General features: G+C 45.8%; 2 protein-coding genes across 3 annotated transcripts; both read left to right on the plus strand.

Moving 5' to 3' along the window:
* The first annotated feature begins 1,839 nt into the window (after positions 1–1,839).
* On the plus strand, positions 1,840–22,101 carry LOC6536783 (steroid receptor seven-up, isoforms B/C). Of its 2 annotated transcripts, XM_002097318.4 has the most exons (5): positions 1,865–2,977; positions 10,927–11,076; positions 14,713–15,264; positions 21,235–21,392; positions 21,730–22,101. In XM_002097318.4, the coding sequence occupies exons 1-5, from the start codon at positions 2,323–2,325 to the stop codon at positions 21,844–21,846; spliced, it is 1,632 nt and encodes a 543-aa protein (XP_002097354.1). In that variant the 5' UTR covers positions 1,865–2,322; the 3' UTR covers positions 21,847–22,101. The 2 variants fall into 2 exon arrangements, with proteins under 2 accessions (XP_015047950.1, XP_002097354.1); XM_015192464.3 differs by lacking the exons at positions 21,235–21,392; positions 21,730–22,101 and having other exon boundaries at positions 1,840–2,977; positions 14,713–16,436.
* Positions 22,059–23,919, plus strand: LOC26536051 (homeotic protein ocelliless). Its single transcript, XM_015192465.3, has one exon. It carries the CDS (start codon positions 22,069–22,071, stop codon positions 22,720–22,722), a length of 654 nt encoding a protein of 217 aa, XP_015047951.1. The 5' UTR covers positions 22,059–22,068; the 3' UTR covers positions 22,723–23,919.
* The last annotated feature ends 349 nt before the right edge of the window (positions 23,920–24,268 follow it).

Here is a 24,268-nt window from a genome sequence, read left to right on the forward strand (position 1 = left end):
CCGTGGCCCGTTACGCCCTGCGCCCACCTACGCCCACCCACGCCCACCAGCGCCCACTCACCGGGACAAAAGGGGGCGGGGGAGTGCAAAGTGCGGTGGCCACAATTTGGCCCTTTGGACTGGCCTGCAACTCTTGGCTTTGCAGCCTGCGACACTTTTCCAATATTTTCCATTTGCTATTTGCCATTTGCCGTTTTCCATTTTCCCACCCACCACTTTTGAATGAAAAACGAAGTGGCAGGCAACAGTGTTGCGTGGCATCCAGCGATTGCCTTTAAGTTTTCACTCTCCAGAAGTTAGTTGCGTGCAAATGGGCGGTAGTTAAATGCTAATTCCAAATAAAAGCCAAGAAGTAGCAGTCGCCAAATGGACATATCAGGTTGCGCGAGGTGTCCTCGTTAAGAATGAATTCAATTATCGTTATGATTTCATGTTTTGGCACTTCCCCAACCACATTTCCTTCCACCAGACACGTAAACAAAGTCAACAAAGCACAAGTCGAGTTGCACAGTCACTGATCCAATTAGCCCAGGGAAATTATTATAATTATATTACGACAGTCAGTGGGCTTCACTTGGCCAAGACAGCTGGCAAACTTTCATTTAGGGGCAGTCCGCGTATATTGAGCGTTAATAATACGATGCGTTTTCGTTATGCGACATCGGGGTCAGTATCTCACAGTATCGAATTGCTTTTTAAATTACACGAATCGGCATCTTAAAGCGATGCCAGTTTTATAAATATTCTCTGCAACACGTGCTTGCAATAGATTTTTTATGGCAGCTTTTAAATCCCATTTAATCATCTCACAAGTCTATTGGCCATTTATTGATTTCTGTAGGGCCATAAAAACAGCGATAATAACTAATAAAGCAACTGGATCTATAACAATTAAAATTTTACTCGGTTTTTATATATTCTGATTAACTCATCAAGGAACGTGATAAAAGTTCCTAACTTTACAAATTGAAGCAATTCTCTTTTAACGGGTTTCCTTTAGTTTTTTTGTTAATTTCAAAATGTAAGCTATGTATGCATCATATAACTTTACCATATAGTAAACTATTCGCATCCCATACCATCCTGCCATCCATCAACGCCTTATCTTCATGAGCAGCCAGCTTATCTCGATGTTATTTGGCTGGCAACCAATAGAAAAGAAGCTTTAAAGTAAACATTTAAGCGCAAACGGGCATTATGGCCGCCAAACTCTTCCTCCAGATAAGAAATCGGACTTAAAGCGCCACTGAAATTGTTGGACTACAAAGTAGAACGCACTTTAAGGCGGTTGGCCAACCAGAGGAGAACCGTTCGAATAGCCAGCAAAAAGATAAACAGCAACGAAAAACTTTTTTCGGGGTGGAGACTCATTTTAAACAAATTGGCAAAAAGTTGAGACCCCCGAAACCGAGAAGTCCGGCGATAAAGAGCCTTAACGGTAAAAGTATCTAACAGATGCGTCCAACAGCGAGCTAATAAGAGCAAACGGGTTCTAGTTGGATTGGATGAGTGAGTGAGTAAGCGGTCTTCGTTGAGTGGAATCGCGCGCGGAGAGAGAGAAGCTACTCTGTTCAGTGGTGGTGGTGGTGATGGTGGTGGTGGGTATACTGGGCGCACTAGTGGTGGTGGTTCAGTGGTGGTGGCAAACCAGCCAAACGCGTCGAAGGTCTTGCCCCACCAACGAGAGCGAGCGAGAGCGGCGATTTCACTCAACTAGACGGCAGCGCCAGCCGAACGAGAGCGAGCAGACCAGCACCACTGCCCGTTTGAGTTGAGTATGGGGAGCGGAGAGAGATTTGTGTGATGTGTCGTTAGGTCGAAACGGTCGAGTCGAGTCGGGTCGGGTCGTGTACCTTTTGCCACGAATGTTGTGCCAGTCAGGCTCTAAAAGGCCTTACGAGAACAGCTGAGATTTCGCTGCTCCGCATGACGCAAAGATACCGAAATTGAAAAATTTCAAAGTCTTTAAGATATTATATCTCGTGTGTGCGCCGAGCGGGAAATTAATAAGCAACATCGAAAAATTCAAAAATAAACCAAGTGTTTTATTAGTGAAGCCAGCTGAAATGCCAATAGCATATGCAGCCTAAAAAGAAAATATTCAATTTATTATAACATAAAAAACAAAGGAATTAAAACGCGGCTGACAAATACAAAATCAAAGGATACAAGAATAAAGCTAGAGCCGAGGACTCTATCGAAACCAAAGTGTGAACCGTACCAAGTGCGTACAAAGTGTATTCCAGCAATTATCCCACGTGTTCCGACCCGGCCGCCAAAATTATTACGCACAATTCGCTGAGCGTGTACGGCGGCGGCGTCATGTGCGCCTCCCCGTCCACGGCTCCCGGCTTCTTCAATCCGCGCCCGCAATCCGGCGCGGAGCTGTCGGCCTTCGACCTCGGCCTGTCCCGCTCGATGGGGCTGGGCGTCCCGCCGCACAGCGCCTGGCACGAGCCGCCGGCCTCCCTCGGCGGTCACCTGCACGCCGCCTCCGCCGGACCGGGCACCACCACCGGCAGCGTGGCGACGGGCGGCGGCGGTACCACTCCGAGCAGCGTGGCCAGCCAGCAGTCGGCGGTGATCAAACAGGACCTCTCCTGCCCCAGCCTCAATCAGGGGGGCTCCGGCCATCATCCCGGCATCAAGGAGGATCTGTCCAGCAGCCTGCCCAGCGCCAATGGCGGATCCGCCGGTGGCCATCACTCCGGCTCCGGATCGGGTTCCGGTTCAGGCGTCAATCCCGGACACGGCTCCGACATGCTGCCCCTGATCAAGGGCCACGGCCAGGACATGCTCACCAGCATCAAGGGACAGCCCACAGGCTGCGGCAGCACCACGCCCAGCTCCCAGGCGAACAGCTCCCACTCGCAGAGCAGCAACAGTGGATCCCAGATCGACAGCAAGCAGAACATCGAGTGCGTCGTCTGCGGCGACAAGAGTTCCGGCAAGCACTACGGCCAATTTACCTGCGAAGGTGAGTACACTGAGAGAACTTCAATTCAACTTGGGGGAATAGTTACAGTGAATGTGTGAGCTAGGGATGGTACCCCTTCAGCAAAAATGTAACGATTTGGTGCCATCTTGAGGAGCATCATATCTTGGCACTTTTTATTGCTGAGTAGCGATCTCACCGCCAAGGTGCAATTGGGGGTCAATTGATTTCGTACTCGGGCTCGAACTGGGGATGACCAAACAGAAATGGCCAACGTAATAGAAAGCGAGCACAAAAGCGTGCCTGCCAGCCGCTGATTTTTGACAGTTGCGGTGAATTATGGCAGTTTGATGAGTTGGCAATAAACCCTCGGCCAGGTGTGGGTGTGTGGCGGAATGGCAGGGCAGTGGGAATTCTTCCCAGGGCATTTGCAAAAGTTGGCGGGATGCAGCTGGAATGTATATCTGTCGGCCGGGGCAGTCAATAAACCTACGTAGCCCAAAAGCTAGTTAGGTGATCGGGCTCCAAATCATGTAGAGATATTTTTACGAGCAAAAAATACATTTATGATCGAAACTATAGTTTGGTTTGACCCCAGCGAGATTTATGTTTGCGCATGAGCTTACTGTCTCTTGCTGATATACTATTGTGTCTAATTAAATTTAACAGCTACAATTGCCCACTAAAGTGGTGATAAAGTATCTCAAAAAATCCCTTTCCCGGCAGTTCACTTTCCAGATACCCAGATACTTTTGCATCTCTGGTCAGCGTTCCGTTACACTAGAGTTCCCAGCACGAGAGCTCTTGAAAATACCCATATATACATGCTTACATACATATATTGCGATCCGGGCACGCACTGCCTTTCGGCCTTATCGTCAGATAAAAATTATTATCTAAATAAAATACGGTCCGTGCTTTGTCCTAAGCCAAACAATTGTTGTGCAAACATGCAAATTGTGCGGCGGCCGCTAAATGAAGCGCCCACCTTCTTATTGTCTCTCTCACTGGCTTTCTGGCTTTCTGGATAAGGGGAGTCTCACCTGGAGTTCCGGAAGAGGGACGGTAGGCGGGGCAGATGGGTAACTGCATTCAGAGATAGAGGGAGATCTGGCATACGCTCTGGCATTTAGTGCAGCTTGAAGTTGAACTTGTCATGCTCGTATCTCTTCAAATGTTCTGGCACTGGAGCACACAGTCAAAGCCACTGTAACTACCACTACCAGCCAAGAAGTGACTATGACTGGGCACAGGCACAGAGGGCCATTGGTATGATGATCCCAGAGATTTGCCAGAGATTCTCAGATACTTGGCACTCCGTTGGCTCCCACTGTTCGTTCGCGGGCGCTGCTATTATTATTAATCACCGAGCATTTTGTACGCATGCGCAACCCACAAGAGCAACAATCAGAAGATATGCGGCTCTGTGACCGCCTCGTTGCATTCTGAAGGTGTTTCCCCGGATCCCTTCATGTGGCATAGTATGTAGTTGCCTGTTGGCCTGATGATGTTGCCACGATAGCAATCTATTTTGTTCTATGCAATCGCCCAGACTGCAGAGCTGTAGCTTCAGCTTCAGCTTCACATTCAGCTTCACTCAAATGCTGGCGAAATAAAACGTAGGAAAAATCATAATAAAGCCCACTGAGCCCATATCATTGCCGGCGTTTTCATGGTTTTTTTTTTATGTTTCGCTACTCTGGTGCCTGGCCGCGTCCTTTCAGCTGATTCACTTCGAGGTGCAGATACTTTTCGTAGCTTTTAGAAAAGAAAGATACTCCAATCCACTCCGTTGCGCGGCAACTCGTTTCGGCTGTCTGAGCTCTAAACTCGTGTGTGTCTGCATGTGTGCGTGTGTGTGTGCTCACTTGTCCGTCCGTCTGGAGGTCCCTTCTGTCCGTACGTCTATCCGTACGTCCAGTTTCCAGGTTTCAGGGCACACAGCTAGCCATGGGTATGGGTATGTGAATTTATGCCGAGACACCCCGCCAGTCGCGGTACTCGTAGCTGCAAGATTAATTGTAGCTTATGCGTGTTGTCCGCTCCTCATTCCACCACCCTCCTCTTTCCCATCCCGCTGAACAGAAGATCCTCCTGCCCATGTCCTCCCATTGTGGTGGCAACTTGTTTGATTTCGCGCCCAGCTGTTGGTGAAATTGGGAGGACGAGCGGCCAAAAGTCTTGCCGCTCTTGCTCATCATCGGCAGGCTGAAGCGAATGGCAGCCGTAACCTTTAGCCAACTGGAAAAGTCACGGTTTAGTGGCGGCTGAAAAATGTGCGCTGATAAAAGTGCCTCGATAATATTAATGATGAGTGCATGGCTCTAATGTGGCAAGACCCCTTTACGTTCTGGCCCCCCTAAGCACCGTATCCCCTATTAATTTGGCTATTTGTCATGGCTATTAGTGTGGCCGAAAGCTCAGATTTCCCGTATCTCTTTGCTAGTTGCACAGACATCAATTGGTGCTGTGGCAGCAACAAGCTGGCACAAAATATTACTGCCACCATTTCTAGGAACCCAATTGAATTTCCAATTTCGACAAGAAAACTATCTCAGCACCCATGTCAAAATGGGAATTAGCATAACTTAGTGGCGCACCGCTCACCGCGCACATGACAATGACAAATAAATTTTGCGAAAAGTTGCCAGCACTACTAAGTACCTGGCATGCAATTAATTAAAACAAACATCGGGTAGGCAGAGCAGGACCACAAGAGCGGGGTGATCATAAAGAGCTGTAAAAAATTGCCATCCCAACTAATTGTTAAGCGCCAGCCAAGCCCATTAGCTGCCACAAATAATGTGTGTGAAGTGCAGCCGCCAGCCACAGATTGTCAACTTGGGGCAGCATAAATAATCCCCACATTTTCCAGCTTGTTCCATTTGCTCCGGCTACGTGGATGTACATTTTCCGCGAACGAGCTTACATCCACAACTCATTTAAATAGATTCCCACGTTCGGCAATTAAGGCTCAGAACCCAAAAAATCCCAAGCTCAGGCTCCCCATTCCAGCTCTTTGAAGAGATGAGCAGAAATGTCCGAATCTTTCGATGTCGCACAATACTTGGTCAGTAGCTGTGTCAGTCTTTGAAGTCGGAGATTTGGCGGGGAGAATCTTGTTTCCTCTGCTCTTCTTCCTTTGTGCAGAATTTTATTCAGCATGTGTGGCTTTTTAATTAACTTCATTATGATGTGGGCAAATAACTTGAGTAAAAAGATTAAGAAATACAGTAGGCCGAATGAACAAGATTTTGTTGTGGTGTTTATTGAAAATTATACACTGCTTGTGGGCTAAAAAACCATAACATCTAGCTTTATGTCGCATTAATTCTCTGCGAAGAAAGCTGCTTATTTTTGGTATATTTATAAAAGATACATAAAGGATTGCTGATTTTCACTTTCCACCTTTTGACAATCTGTTAAATGGCGCTGTTTTGAAATTCGCTTTTCGCTGTGGAAATTCATTCCACTTTGAGCATTTAACAAAAGCAAAACATAAATCAATTTGCTGTCTGTGATACGACCTGCCCCCACCAGAGCAAAGGAAAAGCAACAAAGTAAATACAGAAATACGAATGCAGAAATTAACAACGCCCACCGAACATTGCAATTTATGACGCTGCAATTTTGGGCATATTTCTCGTATTTTTTGCACTTTTGTGGGGAGTGGGGAGTGGGCGTGGTCAAAACGCCCGCAGCAGCAAATTTCTTATTTATTAATTAGCAAGAGGCAAAGATAAATTCAAGGCTTGTATTAAAATTTGCATTTAGCGGTACCGGAATGAGTTTACCAAGCGGGCCGAGTCAATTTCATGCCCATAACATATATCAAATAAATCGCCTTTTGATAAACATTTATAACTTCCGTGCGATTTGCAGTCTGCTTTCTGGTGATTTACAACTCGGTAGCTCTTTTTTCTTCTGCCCAACCTCCCCAACTCATGTGAATTGAATAACTTATGGCCTCGATATTTATTTTGACAAATTTTTATGTTTGCACTGGCAAATATTCCCGGGAATTTATCGGGTTAACGACGCTGTCACAATAATCTCATACTTGTACGAGTAAATAGTATATAGTATAGGCGAAATCGTTGCAAAAGCGTTGTGTCAACATTAATGAGCCCAGAGCTGAACCCTTCATTAAGGGCAGCCAAAGGAAAATCACCAAAAACAAAAGTTAATTGTACAGATATTGCCGAGACATAAGACAGAAGACAGAAGGCAGAGACAAACAAACAAACCCAATAGGGCTGGGGATCAAAAACAACTGCAAACTGCAAGCTGGAAACTGCAGCCAGGCAGACATTGTAATCATTAAAAGCTGGCTTGTACTACAAATCGTTGTACTTAGAAGAAATGTTCGAGCCAATAAAGCAGACTAGCCCCGTCTCGCAGACCAGTCCCCCAATTCCACTTCCACCTCCAATTCCAATTCCGAATCCGATTCCGAAACTCAAGTCACAAGTCGCTTGAAATGAGGCGCAAAAAATTCATCCTGACACGATGCGATTTCGAAAAAGGCCCCCGAAATGAAAGAGGGTCTCTGGGGTAAGGAAATCGTGAACTACCGACTTGATCCGCTTTATAATGTAACGGTTTAATTAATTATGTTAAGCCCCAACTTCTCCGAGCGTTCGAGCTCTGGGCCACAAACTTTTCGGCTGGTTGCTGGTTGCTGCATTTTCCTCTGTTGCCACTTCATGCGCAATTTTCGTTTTCAGCCAAGTTCGGCTAATCGATCAGGCCCAGCACGTTTTGTGTGCATCTTCCAGAGGGCCAAAACAACAAGTTGCAACTTGGCCAGCACTGCTCTGCGATCTAGCCGGTAGAGTCTTTACCTTTGGCCATAACCCCGCTTATCGCCATGTGTCGCTGGCTAGCCAGGCCCAAAGGAACCAAGCCAAGGTACTTGGCTACATGACCAGAGCATTTGCACGGCTTTCGGCCTTTGCGGCTAAAAGAGTGAACGCGACTTGCCGCATAACTTCGCATAGCATCAGTTAAATCAAAGCCAAATCGCTTATCTAAGGCGGCATTTTCTTTGCATTTTCCCCCCGGGCAACGTGACATATGGAAGATGCAAATGAAAAGCCAGTTAAGACTGCTCCGATTCCAGCGAAACCATTGCGAAGGTTGGTTCTGAGTCTATAGACGGATAGAGGGAACTTCCCAGATTGGCATTTGGTTTACAGTTGACCCATATTGGGCCATAAAACGACTGGGCCCGGTGGGATATCGGAATTCACCTGTTCCGTTCTAGGTTCTTATTTTCCGTATTTTTTGCTAGAGACCCCGTTCATAATCAGTGCATTTTGTAGATACTTCAAGTGCATGAGCCGCGTTATGAATTACTACCAGTTTCGTGCCTGTCGACGGGGGCTGTAATTATGTTTCGGTTGTACTCCAGATATTTTGTCTGGACTTGTGCACCATTCTTGGCGCTGCCGTTTGTGCTAATTACTTCGACTGGCTTCTAGCTACTGACTGTTGGCTGCTCCGTGTTGCAAGCTTAACATTTAATTATTGCACCTTAATGATGGCCCTCTCCCCTGCTGCCCTCTGTGTGTGCATTGGTAATTAGAAAATGAGCCAAAGTCAAGGCGACTTTGACTTTGCATCGCTCCATTTTCCGATCCCCTGGGCTCCAATCCCCCGATCTCCGTTCCGCTACCTCTGGGCCAAGCGATCATTGACCGCGGCTGGGGAAAACGGGGAAAATGGGGAAAATGGGGAAAAGTGGAGTCCGCAATTGATTGGGCCATCTGCCACCCGAGTGCATGTGCCAAAAGATACAGATACTAGTACACTCTCGGTCTAGAGCCAACTAATTTAACGCTTTAAATTGCCCAGCCAAGCGGCAAGGGGATCTCGTGCAGTGCAGATACACAGATGATGCAGCCAGCTCACTTTCAGGAAGTTCAATTAATAAAACGCTTAGCTTAGCTTAGCTAAGTTCTCGGAACCTCTTCTAACTGTATTGAACGCTTTATGGCGCGTAGCACACGCGAACTATGTACTTCCTCAGCCACCCGCTGCTGGCAATTAGGTGAAGCGGTAATTGAAACTACCGCAAATGCGAAGATGGCCAAGTCAAGACGTGGACTCTTTTGGCTAAGCCAAAATGGCAAACGCTTAAGCCCGAAGCCGTAGAAGAGGCAAGGATTCTAGGGCTTCGCCCCGGACTTCCCACACTATCGTATCTCAAGAGCGCTAGAGCGATCCACCCTTTTTCGGTTATTGATATAACACGATATCCACTCCATCCACGCCATCCCCCTCTCAGATTTTGTTTACGGTATCTGCCCGATGCACTCGTACTCGTACTGGTACTCGCATTCGTATCTTCATCAATAACGACGCGCATCTTTCGCATCGCAAAGTCCACTGGGGATCGCTTCCCCCTCTGCGCTCATCCCGAAAAGTTAAGATACCCAGATACTCGGGATGGGATGCAGCTCTAGATAGAGCTGCGATAGGCGCATATGGGCAGTTTGCCTCTGTTGCAAGTTCTTTTATTTACCTCTGCCTTTGTGGCTTTCTGCCTTTCTGGCCAAGTCGTTCCTCCACTCCGCCCCCCCTCTCTTGCGAACACTCGAAGCGCAGTCAGCGTCGGTGGGGAAAATTGGTGGAGTACGGGGGGGGCCAAAAGGCAACGGTACGTTTTGGCAGAAATCGTGACTGGGTACAATATCGTTATTCGTAGATCATATGGTGTAAAAGCTGGCAGTGTGTGAGTGAGGGTATTTCTAGATGTGTTCGTAGTTGTCTCTCGGGTTGGTCTCTATGAAGGAGCCGAAAGTGATGAACACTGAATGCCCTTTGGTGGATTAACTATAACGGGTGCTCGGGATTACAAGATCTCCGATTTAGGATCATAAGGACATATCTAGTTTGGCCAGTTATAATTTACTTTCAAAGTAATTGCGCTAATTTCATCGATATCTTAATCTAAGGTATCTATGGTATCTTCCGCTAGTGCATTAAGCCATCGACTCTCAATCAATTTCAATTTGCGGACCACGTTTTGTTTCCATTTCGGTGGGAGGCTGAAGCCACACGATCGCATTGGCAAAAGGCAAAAAGCAAAAAGCAAAAAGCATTGAAAGATCTTTTATAGCCTGCGATCGCATGCAATATAAGTCGGGGGTGGAGGAGTGGATAGGATAGGATCGGGTCTGCATAAACGCTCAGCGCTTACATATTTTGTTTGATGATGATTTTACAGCTTAAAACGAATTTTATGAGCATATGCCATTGTTTTGAGTTATTGTGAGAAATCTTTTTGGTCTGTGGAAAAGCGAAAAAAAGGCAGAAAACCAGGTCCGCACAATGCCTCCTATAAATACACGTATATATATATCGTGTATATATATCCCCAAAGCAAATAGCTGGGCTCTATATGCAGAAAACTCTGATGCTGAGCCAAGTGATACACATGTTTAGATACGCGTCGGCGACATTAACTTGCCGTGTCGCTGGCTTGTCCTACAACAACACCCAACTGTGGCCCAAAGCACTTAGCCAACTTGAAGTTGCGGCCAAAACCCCGGAGCCCAACGAGCCATGGCTGATCTGGCCGCCGTCTAGCTTAACAGTAAATTCGTGGCATTCGAGCTGCAGCCAGCCGAACTTGAACTTGCTGCCAGTTTTATTCCCTCTTTTATTTTCGGGAGGGATGTTGTATCGCCGCGGCCAAGATACACTTTGTTAATTGAAAGCCATTAAAGGTAATTTTATGGGAGGCGTTAAGCCATGAAACGTGTAACATGACCATTGACATGGGCATCAGGAAGGGAACCCGGTTCGGAACTCACTTTGCCTTACACAAGTGGTAACGATTCTTTTTGTTTTTTTTTGAGAGAGAAGCCTGTGGTGCCAAGGAATTTGTAGCTTTCGCAGGCATTCAAAGACTGGGTTGAAGTTGAAATACCTTGAAATACCTTGGTTTTTTCCATATTATTAATATCGAATATTTTCCCTTTCAGGTTGCAAGTCTTTCTTCAAGCGCTCGGTGCGTCGCAATCTGACTTACTCGTGCCGCGGCAGCAGAAACTGTCCCATAGATCAGCATCATCGCAATCAATGTCAATATTGCCGATTGAAGAAGTGCCTCAAAATGGGCATGAGACGCGAAGGTAAGCATCATCATCATCACCATTCAGAAGCTCAACTAGCATAGAACAGAAAAACAAATGTGTTATTCAGAACAAAGAAATTCTGGCATTGCTGCCTGTGTGCTGTGGGTCAATTAAAAGTCAAACCCAGAGGCAAACAGAATAAATTAAATCAACGGCAGAAGAAACGGAAGTAGAGCATCTCGATGACTAAATGTCACATGCTAGGAATGTGCAGAGAACAATTGGGTTCGGTTCGGTGCGGATCAGTTTAGTTATTTGGGTGCCAGGAACTATGCCAGATCAGTGCGGATCAGGCCAAGTGTTGGCACCCAAATTCGCATACTATTCGCTGTATCACTGTATTCCACCACGCAAGCCCCCAATAGAAGTAGTTTGAGAAAAGACAATTAGGCAGGCGATTGACCAGCTTATTGACCCCGAAGATCAAATGCAAACTTGTTCGATCGCTTGTTCATAATTACAATGAAGCCCAGTCGCGTGCACTGTGCGAAATGCACCACAATTGATCAGTTAATCAAATGCAGCCCAATGTGTAACTAATTTGTAAGCACGGCCAAGACAAATATTTGGCATACTTGGGTGAGACTCGTTTTCCTGCAGCGGCACAATGATTGACTCTTTGACTGAATGACTGACTAACTGACGGATTGACTGACGGACTGACTGCCAATGGCCAGTTACACTTGTCAGCATTAACAATTAGCGTCTGTCAGGGAGTCGCAGATACAAAAGATAGAGACTGACTGCAGTTAGCGGACACTAAGCTGTTATTATTTGCACTAATATTGACAGGTTTTTCGCAAAATGCTAATAGATATAGCTGTGGCTATAGCCAACGGCACAGGTACAGGCAAAGGCAACGGCAACGGCTACAGATGTCTGAACAGTGTACACATCGATTTGGGTTAAGAACGAAAACGTTAATTTATGGCGACTACGGGCAATTAAAATGCAGCTACAGCAGCCTCCTCTCCTCCCAATGCACTTGTAATTAAATGAATATAAACATTTATTTAGTCGCCGTCGGATTGTGAAAAAGGCATTTCAAATTTACCTAAGCCAAGACTAGTTTTTGGCTAATGACATAGTCCGACCCCGGTCCGCGATCTACCTGTTGGGCCCATTAAATCTGATATTTCCTCACCCAGTACTTGCCCCAGAACTCTTAAAACGCAAAAGAGTTCAACACCTTTTGCCACATTCTGGATCTGGGTTTTGTTTTTCAAAATTTGTCCACTCGATGTTGAGTCACATTTCTTTAATGACAAGTTCTGCGTAAAACTAGTCCCTCGCTATCAAAGCTGAGAAATCGTGAGAAAATCCCAATTCTGCATAGGCGGTTTCCTTCGGTTTTACCCTCTTTATGAGAGGGCCATGGTACTTAGTTGCGAAGCGGGACAAAGGTTGTGCCTGGAACGACCCTGGGTCAAGAAATTGTACGGGTTTGGCGCACAAAAAGCCTCACAAAACCTGAAAAAACAACATCAAATCGCTGTTCCGGGTCGCTCTAATTAAATTGCAGTGTCAATTGGTCAAGGGAAGTGGGATGGGGCGGAACTGGTAGCTGAAGTTTTCCTGCACAAAAACTTGTTTTTTCTTTTGTTAGGGGTAGCAAAATTATGTAAAATTATTCGAGATTTAGGATGAATTTTTAAAGGGATTTCCTATTTTGGGGTGCGAAGGGAACTGCCTGACTGGCCATTCCAATGCTGTGAACTCTTGCTCGTGAACTTTGACCACTGGAATTCCAAATCCACCGGTTGCAAATCAACACCACCTGCATTCACTGATTTTGTGGGCTTGGTCGAACGCATTTCTGGGCAGACAATGGATGGAGCTAGTTGGAGAGACTTGGCTGGTTAGGAAAGTGGGTCAGCAAAAGGTTTTTTACACCTCCACGGCCAGATGGAAACTCCACACCTTGGCAACCCGCCTAGCTGGGCTGGCAAGCACACATCCCAGGCACACCTAGAGCTCCATCGCAATCTGGCCAACGCAATCGGAGCCTTGGGCCAGGCCAATTCGAATCCGCACTAAAACAAAGCATTGCTAAAAATGCACACAGCATTATGGATCGAAGCACCACCATGGTGGTGCAGCTGGAAGTTAAAGTGGAACTGGAACTGGATTCGCCGATCTCTACCTGGTCAGCTCCGTCCACGAAACGTAACGTCTTTCTGATTCCGATTCGGATTTAAAGGAAAAGGAAAAGCGAAAGCGTTTCTGGTCAGTCCGCACAATGGACATATCCTGAAATCCCTTTCTGTCCCGGGTCCGAAGGTGTTTGTTTATTGCCCTGCCGGAGCAATTAAGCCGGGGGTTGCACCACCCGAACCAGTTGACCACTGTCCATCCGGCGGAGGAGCAAGCGAGATAGGGACACTTATTTACACAATACATTTGCGTAATTGTGAGCCATGGAATGAGGGGATGGCCGTCCGTAGGACCTCTGTATAAGATGCACTTGGTGATCTATGACGGCAAAACCGGTTCAGTGTCCAGCGCCTTATTTATGCGCCTGGGAAAATATTGTCTGACCGCAAGAACAGCGAAGAAGCTAAAAGCTGCTGGCCGCAAAACCCAAATGGAGAATCTGCCTAAGCCTGTGGTTTCGTCCGAGATCAGGCCCAGATTACAGCAGCCAAGAAAGCAGCAGCGCAAAGGGTTTGCTTTGTTATGGGCATTTGAGATAGTACTAACCCGACTTGCCCTTTTGCCTGATTGCTTAATGAATGAATCTTCCGCCAGCACGTGCTCAAGTTTTAAGTTCCCGCTCACATGTCACACACTCGAGAGCGTGTCCAAGTGGCCTCGGCTTAACTTTCAGCAGATATTAAGTATCTATATCCACAGCGCTCATGTTCCTGTCCGAATCCACGAATCCACTATCCACGTACCCACGTCAATGTCTGGCGAAATGTCGTTTCCGGCCAGAGTTCAAAAGGCCTTTCACTTTCCATTTAGCTGCTCAGTTGTTAAGCATTTACATTGTTAATTATAATGTTTATATATAGCCGCGCTCTTTGCAAAAAACAAAAAAAAACAAACCTGCCCATTATTTTCTTTCCTGCCTGCAGCCGTACTTGCCCAAAAATCAGCCGAGACTCTCCCCACATCTGCTATACCTTCGGTATCTTTGGCAGTGTGTGTGTATCCGAAGGATGCGTTGAAAGTATTTAGTTGAAATTTGCATATCTAAGCAGTCGAGACAACATAGCGTAAGGGGTTGAAAGGCTTTCTGGGGTGGCAGCAAAGTATCTTATGACGATGTCTTCGCCTGCAACAAAGGGCGAGCAGCAACAACGCAGTTCTTTCCACATGCAGATCGAGGTGGCCAGATACTCAGATATATCCAGATAGCGAGCATTGTGAGTTGTGGCAGCTTTGCCAACAGAGCTGAATGCCCCGCATTGTGCCGAGTGTGATGTGGCGGTCAAAATAAGCCCAACAAAAGCAGGATTCCCTTTCGCAGGATGTCTGAATATCCTTGGAAAGGATATGTTCTTAGGAGAAAACCCTAACTATAAGATTAGTTTCGTAAAATTGGCAAACAAACATTTTGACACTACTATCTGTTAGTTATTTAGCATCTTTCAACCAATCTAATCCGGCTCTCTCCCTCTTTTTTTCCAGCTGTCCAACGTGGACGCGTACCACCCACTCAGCCCGGTCTGGCCGGCATGCATGGGCAGTACCAGATTGCCAACGGGGATCCCATGGGCATTGCCGGCTTTAACGGGCACTCGTACCTTAGTTCCTACATCTCGCTCCTGCTGCGGGCGGAGCCGTATCCAACCTCGCGATATGGCCAGTGCATGCAGCCCAACAACATCATGGGCATCGACAACATCTGCGAACTGGCCGCCCGACTGCTCTTCTCGGCGGTCGAGTGGGCCAAGAACATACCCTTCTTTCCGGAGCTGCAGGTGACTGACCAGGTGGCCCTGCTCCGGCTTGTCTGGTCAGAGCTATTCGTCCTGAACGCCAGCCAGTGCTCCATGCCTCTCCATGTGGCGCCACTGCTGGCCGCCGCCGGACTTCATGCCTCCCCTATGGCCGCCGATCGTGTGGTGGCCTTCATGGACCACATCCGCATCTTCCAGGAGCAGGTGGAGAAGCTGAAGGCGCTGCATGTCGACTCCGCGGAGTACTCCTGCCTCAAGGCGATCGTGCTCTTCACCACCGGTAAGTTGCTGGACATTCTGTACAAGGATGTGCCGGCACTGCTCACCAAGGTTTCAGCACTGCTTGGCAAGGGTTCCACGGCATCCAATGACGATGTCCTGGCTGTGGTGCGTGACCACCTAGACGAACTGAATCGCCAAGAGCAGGAGTCTCAGGCTCAGCAGCAGGCACCGCTTCACCTGGCAGCCTTCATGAATTGCGTGGCCGGCGTTGAGGCTGCAGTGCAGCAGGCGGAACAGGCTCAGGTACCCACCTCCTCCGCCTCAGCATCCGCGTCCGCCTCTGCTCCCCTCGTTCCCTCCGCCGGCAGTGCGTTCAGCAGCTGCCAGGCCAAGTCCGCCGGCTCCGAGATGGACCTGCTGGCCAGTTTGTATGCCCAGGCCCAGGCCACGCCCCCTAGCAGCGGCGGAGGCGACGCCTCCGGTCACAACAACAGCAGCGGGCTGGGCGCCTCGCTTCCTACTCAATCGCAAAGCGGTTCGTCCTCCCGCAACCTAACCGCCTCGCCGCTGAGTACTTCGCTGGCAACCGCTCCCGCTCCTGCCTCCGCTCCCGCGCCCACCTCCTCCGTGGCCCAGCTCCCTGTGCCCGCTCCCGTTCCAGTGACCTCCACCGCCTCCTCCTCCTCGCTGGGTGGTGGAGCCTATCAGACGCCCTCGGCTGCGGCGGCGGCGGCGGCCATGTTCCACTATCAGACGCCACCGCGCGCCGCCTTCGGTTCGGCCTTCGATATGTTCCACCACAGCACGCCCTTCGGAGTGGGAGTGGGAGTGGGCCACGCCCATGCCCTTGCGCACTCGAGCGGCAGCGGCAGCGCGTCCTTCGGCAGTCCCAGTTACAGGTATTCGCCCTATAGCCTCGCCGGTAGTAGATGGCAGTTGTAGGATCTCACAGAAATCGCAGTCCCCTGTATTGTAAATTTACTTGTATCCATATTGATAGCGTTAGGTAGACCTAAACCCTCTGTACATGTACTTACTTTAGTGCCTATGGCTAGTTTCTATCTATTTATTGCCTTAAACTAAGCATAATTTATTCTAGTGTTCTAGTTACATAGATTCGAATAGTGATCTTTTGCCAAAAAATTTGATGAAACAAAGACTCGATGAGGGAGGAGAAGAAAAGAATTTTAAGAATATATATAAAGCTGTTGCTGTTAAACAAAAATCTAATCCTGGCTTGTGTTTTTACTCGTTATCGCCTACTAATGCTTTAACTGCTTGTTGACTAATTTTTAGTTTATTTATTTGTTCATTAATTACTATATTTGGCTTACTAACAAATACCATACTTACCTGAACTAACTTATGAACTGATTAATGCTTCATCTTCGAAGATGCAAATCTTTCCAAGTGAGATCCTACTAGCAGTTGTTGAAAACAAACTAGAGTGTTGTTGATTACATTGGATCTATCGTTGATCAAGAGAAATAAGTATAAATACATTTTCCCATTATTTAGAAGTTGTAAACTTGATTTGGATTCGTATACTCAATAATGTGCTATACAATGATCAAATGGCTTTAAATTTGTAACGAAATTAAACAACTTGATCATTGATGTTCAGTACCAAAAAGTAAAGTCTTTAATCTGCGATAAATTGGTTTTTATTTCTTAACTATTAATGAAATGGAATCCACTTTATCCTACTATACCACTGTATTTCCACATAAAAACGTATATATTTTAAAGTAAATATTCCGCTTATAGTTTGAAAAGAATAACTAGTGTTTTGGAAACCACTTCACCCAGAAAGTTTGAACTGTAATAAAACAGTTTCACATCGTTTAAATAAGTATTACGACTTATTTAACTGAAACCAAATTAATCAAGTTTCTTAGATTCTTAAAATGATGAACCAGTTCTGATTAAGTTTTTAAGTCACATCTCTAACCCAAGGTATTGGAACCTCTATTTATTTCAGCTCGTTGGAAAACTTTTAATTTTGTTGAATTCATTTCATTCATCATTTCAGCAAATTTATCAGTTTTCCGTTTCATAAGACCACCATTTATTTAACACTAATCTTTTCACATTTTTATTTCATTTTTTAACAAAGCTATTTACACAAAAACAAACAAAATTTAATCTCATCCGCACGTGGCAACAAAACTCTGGACTTTGGGATTATACACACACTGAAACACATGCACATCTAAAACATGCACACGTATACAAATAAATCACACCAGCTTATATGCGAATAATTTAAATATTTTTAAAGCCTTATACCTTATACACACTTATTTTTAGACAATTAGGTTCCCCGCGAAATAAATCACTGAAGTTTTTGTATGCAAATAGAGTGAATTGAGCTTTTCTTTGACTTTAGCCTAAGCTAAGTTTGCAATTAAGCGTAAGTTAGCTGTTTTAAGATCACTTTCGTTATGGGTAGGAAAAAACTGAGATTATGATTTAGTACCCCCTTCTCCAGCATGGGTAGGGAAAACTGAGATTTTGATTTAGTACCCCCCCTTCTTCCGTGTCGTGTCAAGCAGCTGTCCAAATTCACGTCGCAATTGTTTTTCCGCTGATCTGAACTCAACCTGGCTTGGAGGTATCCCAAATCCCCTCCTGCTCTTTGTGGCGACGTTTATTGACGTCGAGATACCACATTATGAACATTAATACAACACTCGTTTATGTCGCTTACTTACAAGCCCAAGTCAATGGACGAATGGACCAAGTCCATGCCTTGGCCAAACTTGCAATGAAAATAATTTTACCATTTTCAAAACGCTGTGTGTGTCGCTTGGCCTCACTACACTGAACCGAATAATTTCCGTCAGCCTGATTATTATTAATTCTACTTTAGCTTTCGTCCAAAAGTATGTTGTCAAAGTAAGCTCGGTCTCAGTCGTATCACTATTTCTCTATATGATGTACCTTTAAAACGGTTTAAATTGCCACTTTCCTTGTTGAAAAGGCCCATCGGTTTCAGATCTCCTCTACACCTCATTTAGGTCGAATATTTTTTAGACGTTTTGTATTAAATCCACTTTTTCTTAGTGCAAGCCGCGATCAGCTTAGCCCCACTCTTGAGGGGGCGTGTGTGGCGTGGAGTTCGTGGTCTCGCTGGCTGAGACCCTGGACCAACCGACCGACCGACCGACTGGCAAGCTGCAATTGCATTTGAATTGGCTGCATGAGTCCATAAACTGCAGCCGATCAATCGCTGCGCAGCCCATACCCAGGGTCTTCAGCTCGAAGATTGTGGGAGACGAGACACGATCGCGGTAGTAAAATACCGGGTATAGACTTACTAGATCTTCTGCAGCGCATTGACGACATGTCTGCTCCTCTGGCTGCTCCATTGCCTGGCGAAGTTACCTGGCTGGGGCCACCTTACCACCTCACCACCTTGCCTGGCCATGGTGCATCTTCCTCCTGCTTCAGCTTCAGCTACAGCTACAGCTTCTCCCCGCGCAAGCCCCCTCTGATTGCTGTCGTTTGTTGCAGTTGTTAAGAGTTGTAGCTTTCATGTCTTGGCCACACTTTTTGACCAACATTCTGTGTGTGTTTTTCGCCTGGCTCGGAGCACCGTCTCGGCTCGAAGCAGCCGCTCAAATCGTTTTGTGGCGCTCATTGATCGCCTGCGCTACTTTTCCCCTGAAAATTGCCAACGACGTGCCCCGAAGCCTGAGACTCTGGCAATTAACAGTAACTTTTGGGCCGGGGCAGACTTCAGTTGATTAGAATCATTAAGGGCGCGTTTCGATATTAGGTTTGGGTTTTCCCTTTTGCCAGCCTGGCGGAGGAGTCTCTGTTTGCTCAAGATGCAGTCGATAGAGCGGAACTCCTTCACCACAGTTGACCCCACACGACCCGATCCTTATTAAAACTAAATAAAGCTATAACTGTTTCTGGCGGTCGCGGCACGACCTGCTCGGCCAGAACTGGAGCCATAAAGAACACAAATCTAATAAAATATAATGCAGCAATTCATAATTTTGTTAAACAGTTTAGACCCCCGCCCCCCACCAAACTCCTGTTGCTCCTTTTTCGATATGTCTGCTGTTGGTTGAGCAACCAACTACTTTACGGTCATTATGCATTTAAAACACGCGGTCACGATCTCTCCCTCGCTGAGTTAGTAACTGCGGCGACCCAAAACCGACCGAATACTGAATACTGAATACTGCAAACCGAAATCCGAAAACCGAAAACTGAAAACCAAACACAAATACAAATCGAAGCCAAGCTCGTCGTAGGGTACATAACTACGAGCCGAAAACAGTTAACAAAGCCGCAGTCAAAGCCAAAAAATCAAAACCCAGAGACGAGGCTAACCCCTCGAGAAAGCTCCGATCTGGGCTGGTGCTTCCCCAGAGTGGAGCCCGACCTGGATGTGGAATGTCTTTCACTTTGAGCATGCAACTCCCACTCCCACTCCTCCGCATCCCAAGTCCTCGTCATCTCCGATGCATTTCAATGAAACTAAAAATGTTCAGTGCCTGGCCTGGCACAAATTCCACCTCCTCCGCCCTCTGTGCTTATGACTCCCCCAATTGGATCCTTTGGATCTCGTCCAAGCTAATGGAAAGTCAATTGACAATTATGGCCATGGCCAATGAAGTGATTCGTTGAGCTCTACGGACTGACCATGTCTAATTTGTATCGCCAGAGCTTCACGATTATTACCATTACCTCTAGTTACCTTTGGCCGTTGTTTTGGACGTTGTTTATGAAACCGAATGGTTAATAATGGCTAATTGAATTCCTGTTGCCGCTGGCGACAAATCATTTAGCTTGATTTACGCGCTTTGTGTGGGGGCAAAGCCCGGGAAATTTATATGATAACTGCCGTCGAACATTTACGTTTATCTGCCAGCCAAAGCCAATCATCGAGCAGATCTTGCCTGTGGTTTTGGCTTACAGCTGACACTCGTCTTTTATGGCCAGCTCAGATTCGGAGTTGCGTGCGGCCAATACAGCCAATACGACCCCAAGTGCCATTAACAACATGCAGTTTAAGACCAAGACAACTGGCCATGCAATCACAGTGCAGAGAGTTCGGCAATCGGATATATGAGCTGCCATCACGATGATATCGGTGGGCAAATGGCAAATGGCCCAATCATTAGCTCGCCTTTTCGGCTGCTCGACTGCTAAATGATATATCAGCTGCAGGTCTCAGTTTCTTTCTCTTGCGTAATAGAGTCCTCGTGTGTGCAGTGACTAATTAAGCAAACAAAATTTCATATGCAATTTCGAAACGCCATTCTTAGCAGCAACGTCGACCATTTGAAATGCTTTGAAGCTATGCAAATTTACAAGTGCTGATGTCTAATTTGAATTTCAAACAGTCAAGTACACAACAAAATAAATGCACATGTGTGTATTTGAGTATAAAAAATAGAAGAACCGCTCGTTGCCGTTTTTTGTTGATGCTTTTACAGCGGCAATTGATAAGCAAACTTTTGGTGCCTGGCAATTAACACTCGACGGCACACGCTGCGTATGCGCAATCTAGCATCGTTGTAATTAAATGCCACGGCTAGCCGCCGACAAGATGGAAAAGCCATTGGTATGGTATCGTTTTCGCGGGGACAGGGCGTTGTCTTGCGGCTTAATTTTCCCGAATTTAATTAACCCAAGTGTTGTACTCGCTGTTACTGTTGTTGTTGTTCGCTTCTCAGTAGACCAGCCGACTTCAATTGAACATAAATCAAATAGACATGACGTAATCTCCCCGTTTCGTCATCGATCCACTGCCGTTGTATCTTGCTGTCTTGTTGTCTTGTGCTATTCAGTGTGCTCAGCCTCAGCCTCAGCGCAATTGAACTGAGCCGTTGTGGGCGTGGCAGCTGCTCATGTTCGGTTATTGGTTTGACGTGACAGGCAGACTCGAGACTTGGAAACTCTCTGTCGGCGCCAGGTGAACTGCCCCCTTGAGTATCGACCACCTATTTGCATTCATAACTGTGAATCTGCGAACTGACGGTTTCTTTTCTTTATGCCTATTTTTAAGATGCCTGCGGCCTGTCCGATGTGACGCACATTGAATCCCTGCAAGAGAAGTCGCAGTGCGCCCTCGAGGAATACTGCCGGACCCAGTATCCCAACCAGCCCACGAGATTCGGCAAGCTGCTCCTCAGATTGCCATCGCTGCGAACGGTCTCCTCACAAGTAAGTTTATTAGTTTGTTAATTATTACGCAGTAAGCAGTCAATAAACATTCATTTATGAGGGAGGTACTTGGAATATCGAGAAAGGGAAAATGAATTGTAAGGCTGAAACAGCTCTTTGTTTCATAATATACTTGATAACCCTTTAGATAAAATGAAATAGCGGTTTTAAATTATAGAAACCGCTTATTTGCAATTCCCAGAATAGCTCGTTTGATTAGAGGTTCTCTTATGGATACAAATTCATATAGTACTCGTTGAGTTTTTTATTTAAAGATTATTAAGTATCCCTCCTAATAAAAATCTGTCTTCTCCTATCTGTTCTTTTCTTCGGCTAGGTCATTGAGCAATTGTTTTTTGTGCGTCTAGTCGGAAAAACGCCAATTGAAACGCTGATACGCGACATGCTGCTGAGCGGCAACAGTTTCTCCTGGCCCTATCTGCCTTCGATGTGACACACGATGTGGCGCCAATTGACAACAACTTGATCATCGGCCGCAGCTGTGGCGGCTGCAACGCTCAACATCAATTCCGGCGGAGGCGGCATCGGCATCGGCGGCGGAGGCAGTGGCAATATCAGTGGCGGTGGTGGAGGCGGTGGCGGAGTCGGTGTCGGTGGATGTGGCAGCCACAACGTTGTCGCTGCCAGTCATGACCAGCTCACCAATGTTGCTGTCATGCAGCCAACATACGGCAGTGGCAGCGGCTGCAACAGCAGCAGCATCAGCGGCTGCCACAACGGTAACAACGGCAGCGGCGGCGGCATTTGCAATCAGCAGATCAACAACTACGGCAACAACAGCGGCAGCAATCATATGAGTGCAGGCAGTTTCTTCGGCGGGGCCAACAGCAACATCCACAGCAGCAATGGCAATAGCAATACCGATTATATGACCACGCCAACCACCGCTTATGCGACACCAGCGACAGCAGCCACAGCCACGGTGAACACCACAACGATGCTGTCTAATTACTGCGATGCCGCCACCATGATGATGGCCGCTGCTGCAGTCAATGCAAATCAGTGCCTGCAGCAACATCACCAGCGCATGTTGCTCGCGGGCAACAGCAGCAGCAGCAGCAACAGCAGCAGCAACAACAGCAGCAGCAACAGCAACAGCAACAGCATTGGTGCAGCAGCAATTCCCTCCTCATCCTCTGCTGGCTCACTGTCATCTGCCTCATCGACGCCAACAGCAACTGCAACTGCAACTGCAATTGCAACAGCAACTGCAGCAGCAGCGGCAATAGCCCCGCAGCAACAACAGCAGCAATCGCCGCCAAATTTAATCGATATCAGCGAAGTTCCTCTCATTGTGGATGTCAAGTAGTGTAATTATTTATGCATCTAGAAATGGGGCTATAAAGCAACCTTGTAGATACCACGCCCTCGCCACCGCCCCCTTCCACCAAAAACCATAAGACCCCAAAAAAAAATGAAAGAAAAATGTAAAAAAAAAACAGTTAAAGGAAGAGCGCCGCGTAGCTTAATTGACCATTTGTAGCTTTTGTTGTAACTTTGTACATAACTCCCGGAAAAATTCAAGTTTTTCTCTAGGCCGCCCCAGCTGTGAGCCAAACTAATCTCAGCTGACATATCCCAGAGAACTTCAAAAGTTAAACCCAAAAAGAAGGAATGTGTATAATATTTAAATGGCACTGAGTTCTACTTAATTTTAGACCACAAACATTTGAGAAAATCAATGAAAGAACCAGCATTGTGGAAAGCGAAAGCGAAAGAGAAAAGTCCCCCAACACTTTCAAAAGACAAAACATAAAGATAGTTAAAAGATTTATATATGTAATGTAGCATATACACGTATATACATATATGAAATATGAATACATAAACGAAACTCTACTCCCAGTGGTTTGCAGAAATATACCAAAAATTTTAAGCTATGTTTACTTGATGTGTGGCAATTTTTATGTGTGCTTTAGCAATTTTATTTTTACTTTAAGTAAAATTTAAAATTACATTCGATTCTCGACTGGTTTTTCCCGCCGGATGCATCTCAAAGATGCACCTGTATGGAAAGCCCGATTTGTTGGAATATGAATGCAAAATTTAGCGAATTTTTTATTTAGTAAACATTACGAGTAAAAACACAAAATGTTCAGTGCAAGTTTCAGTTCTTAAACGATTTTTTCGTAAGCTTAAGCATTATCTTATTTATGTGTATAGAGTATGAAAAGTTTTCTATATTTTGTAATAATAAAAATTTGCGTTTATAATGAATTCCCTATTGTGTTTGCATTTTCTGTTTGGTATCTTTTTCCATGGGTAAGAACACTATTTCGACGCAACTGCAGCCAAATTGTACATAAGTAAAGTACTCAATTTAAATGCGTATTAAAAAGTAACACTTAGTAAGAACCAAACAAAGCGTATGTAAATACAAGTTAAGTATAAATAAACATTAAATCAATTTGATTGCTTACTAAATGCATCACGTAAACACGTGTAAATACAGTTTTAAGAGTGATTCCAATGTTTTTAATAAAGTAAACCTACTGATAACAAATAATGAATGCAGTTGTAATTAAAAAGCAAGTGTCGGCCAGAGTGTGAGTAATCGTGAGTGTTTGAATATGTGTCCTTATCACCGATTATAGACCCATCACGTTAGACAGACATCAATATCAGCAGCACACGAAATGATTATTGCGTTCAATGAAATGCATTTGCATTCAGTTTTTTCGGTACACTAAAAATTGAGAAATTGTATGTATATGTTAAATAAAATCCATTATATTTAAACAAAAATTGGGTGATTTTACTGGAAAAATATGGAGAGTGCGGTCTACAAACAACATACCCATATTAGAAGAATTATAAAGTTATAAAAAATTTGTTTATTCATTATAAAAGTTTAA

Source organism: Drosophila yakuba, chromosome 3R (genome assembly GCF_016746365.2).
Source record: "Drosophila yakuba strain Tai18E2 chromosome 3R, Prin_Dyak_Tai18E2_2.1, whole genome shotgun sequence".
NCBI lineage: Eukaryota > Metazoa > Arthropoda > Insecta > Diptera > Drosophilidae > Drosophila > Drosophila yakuba.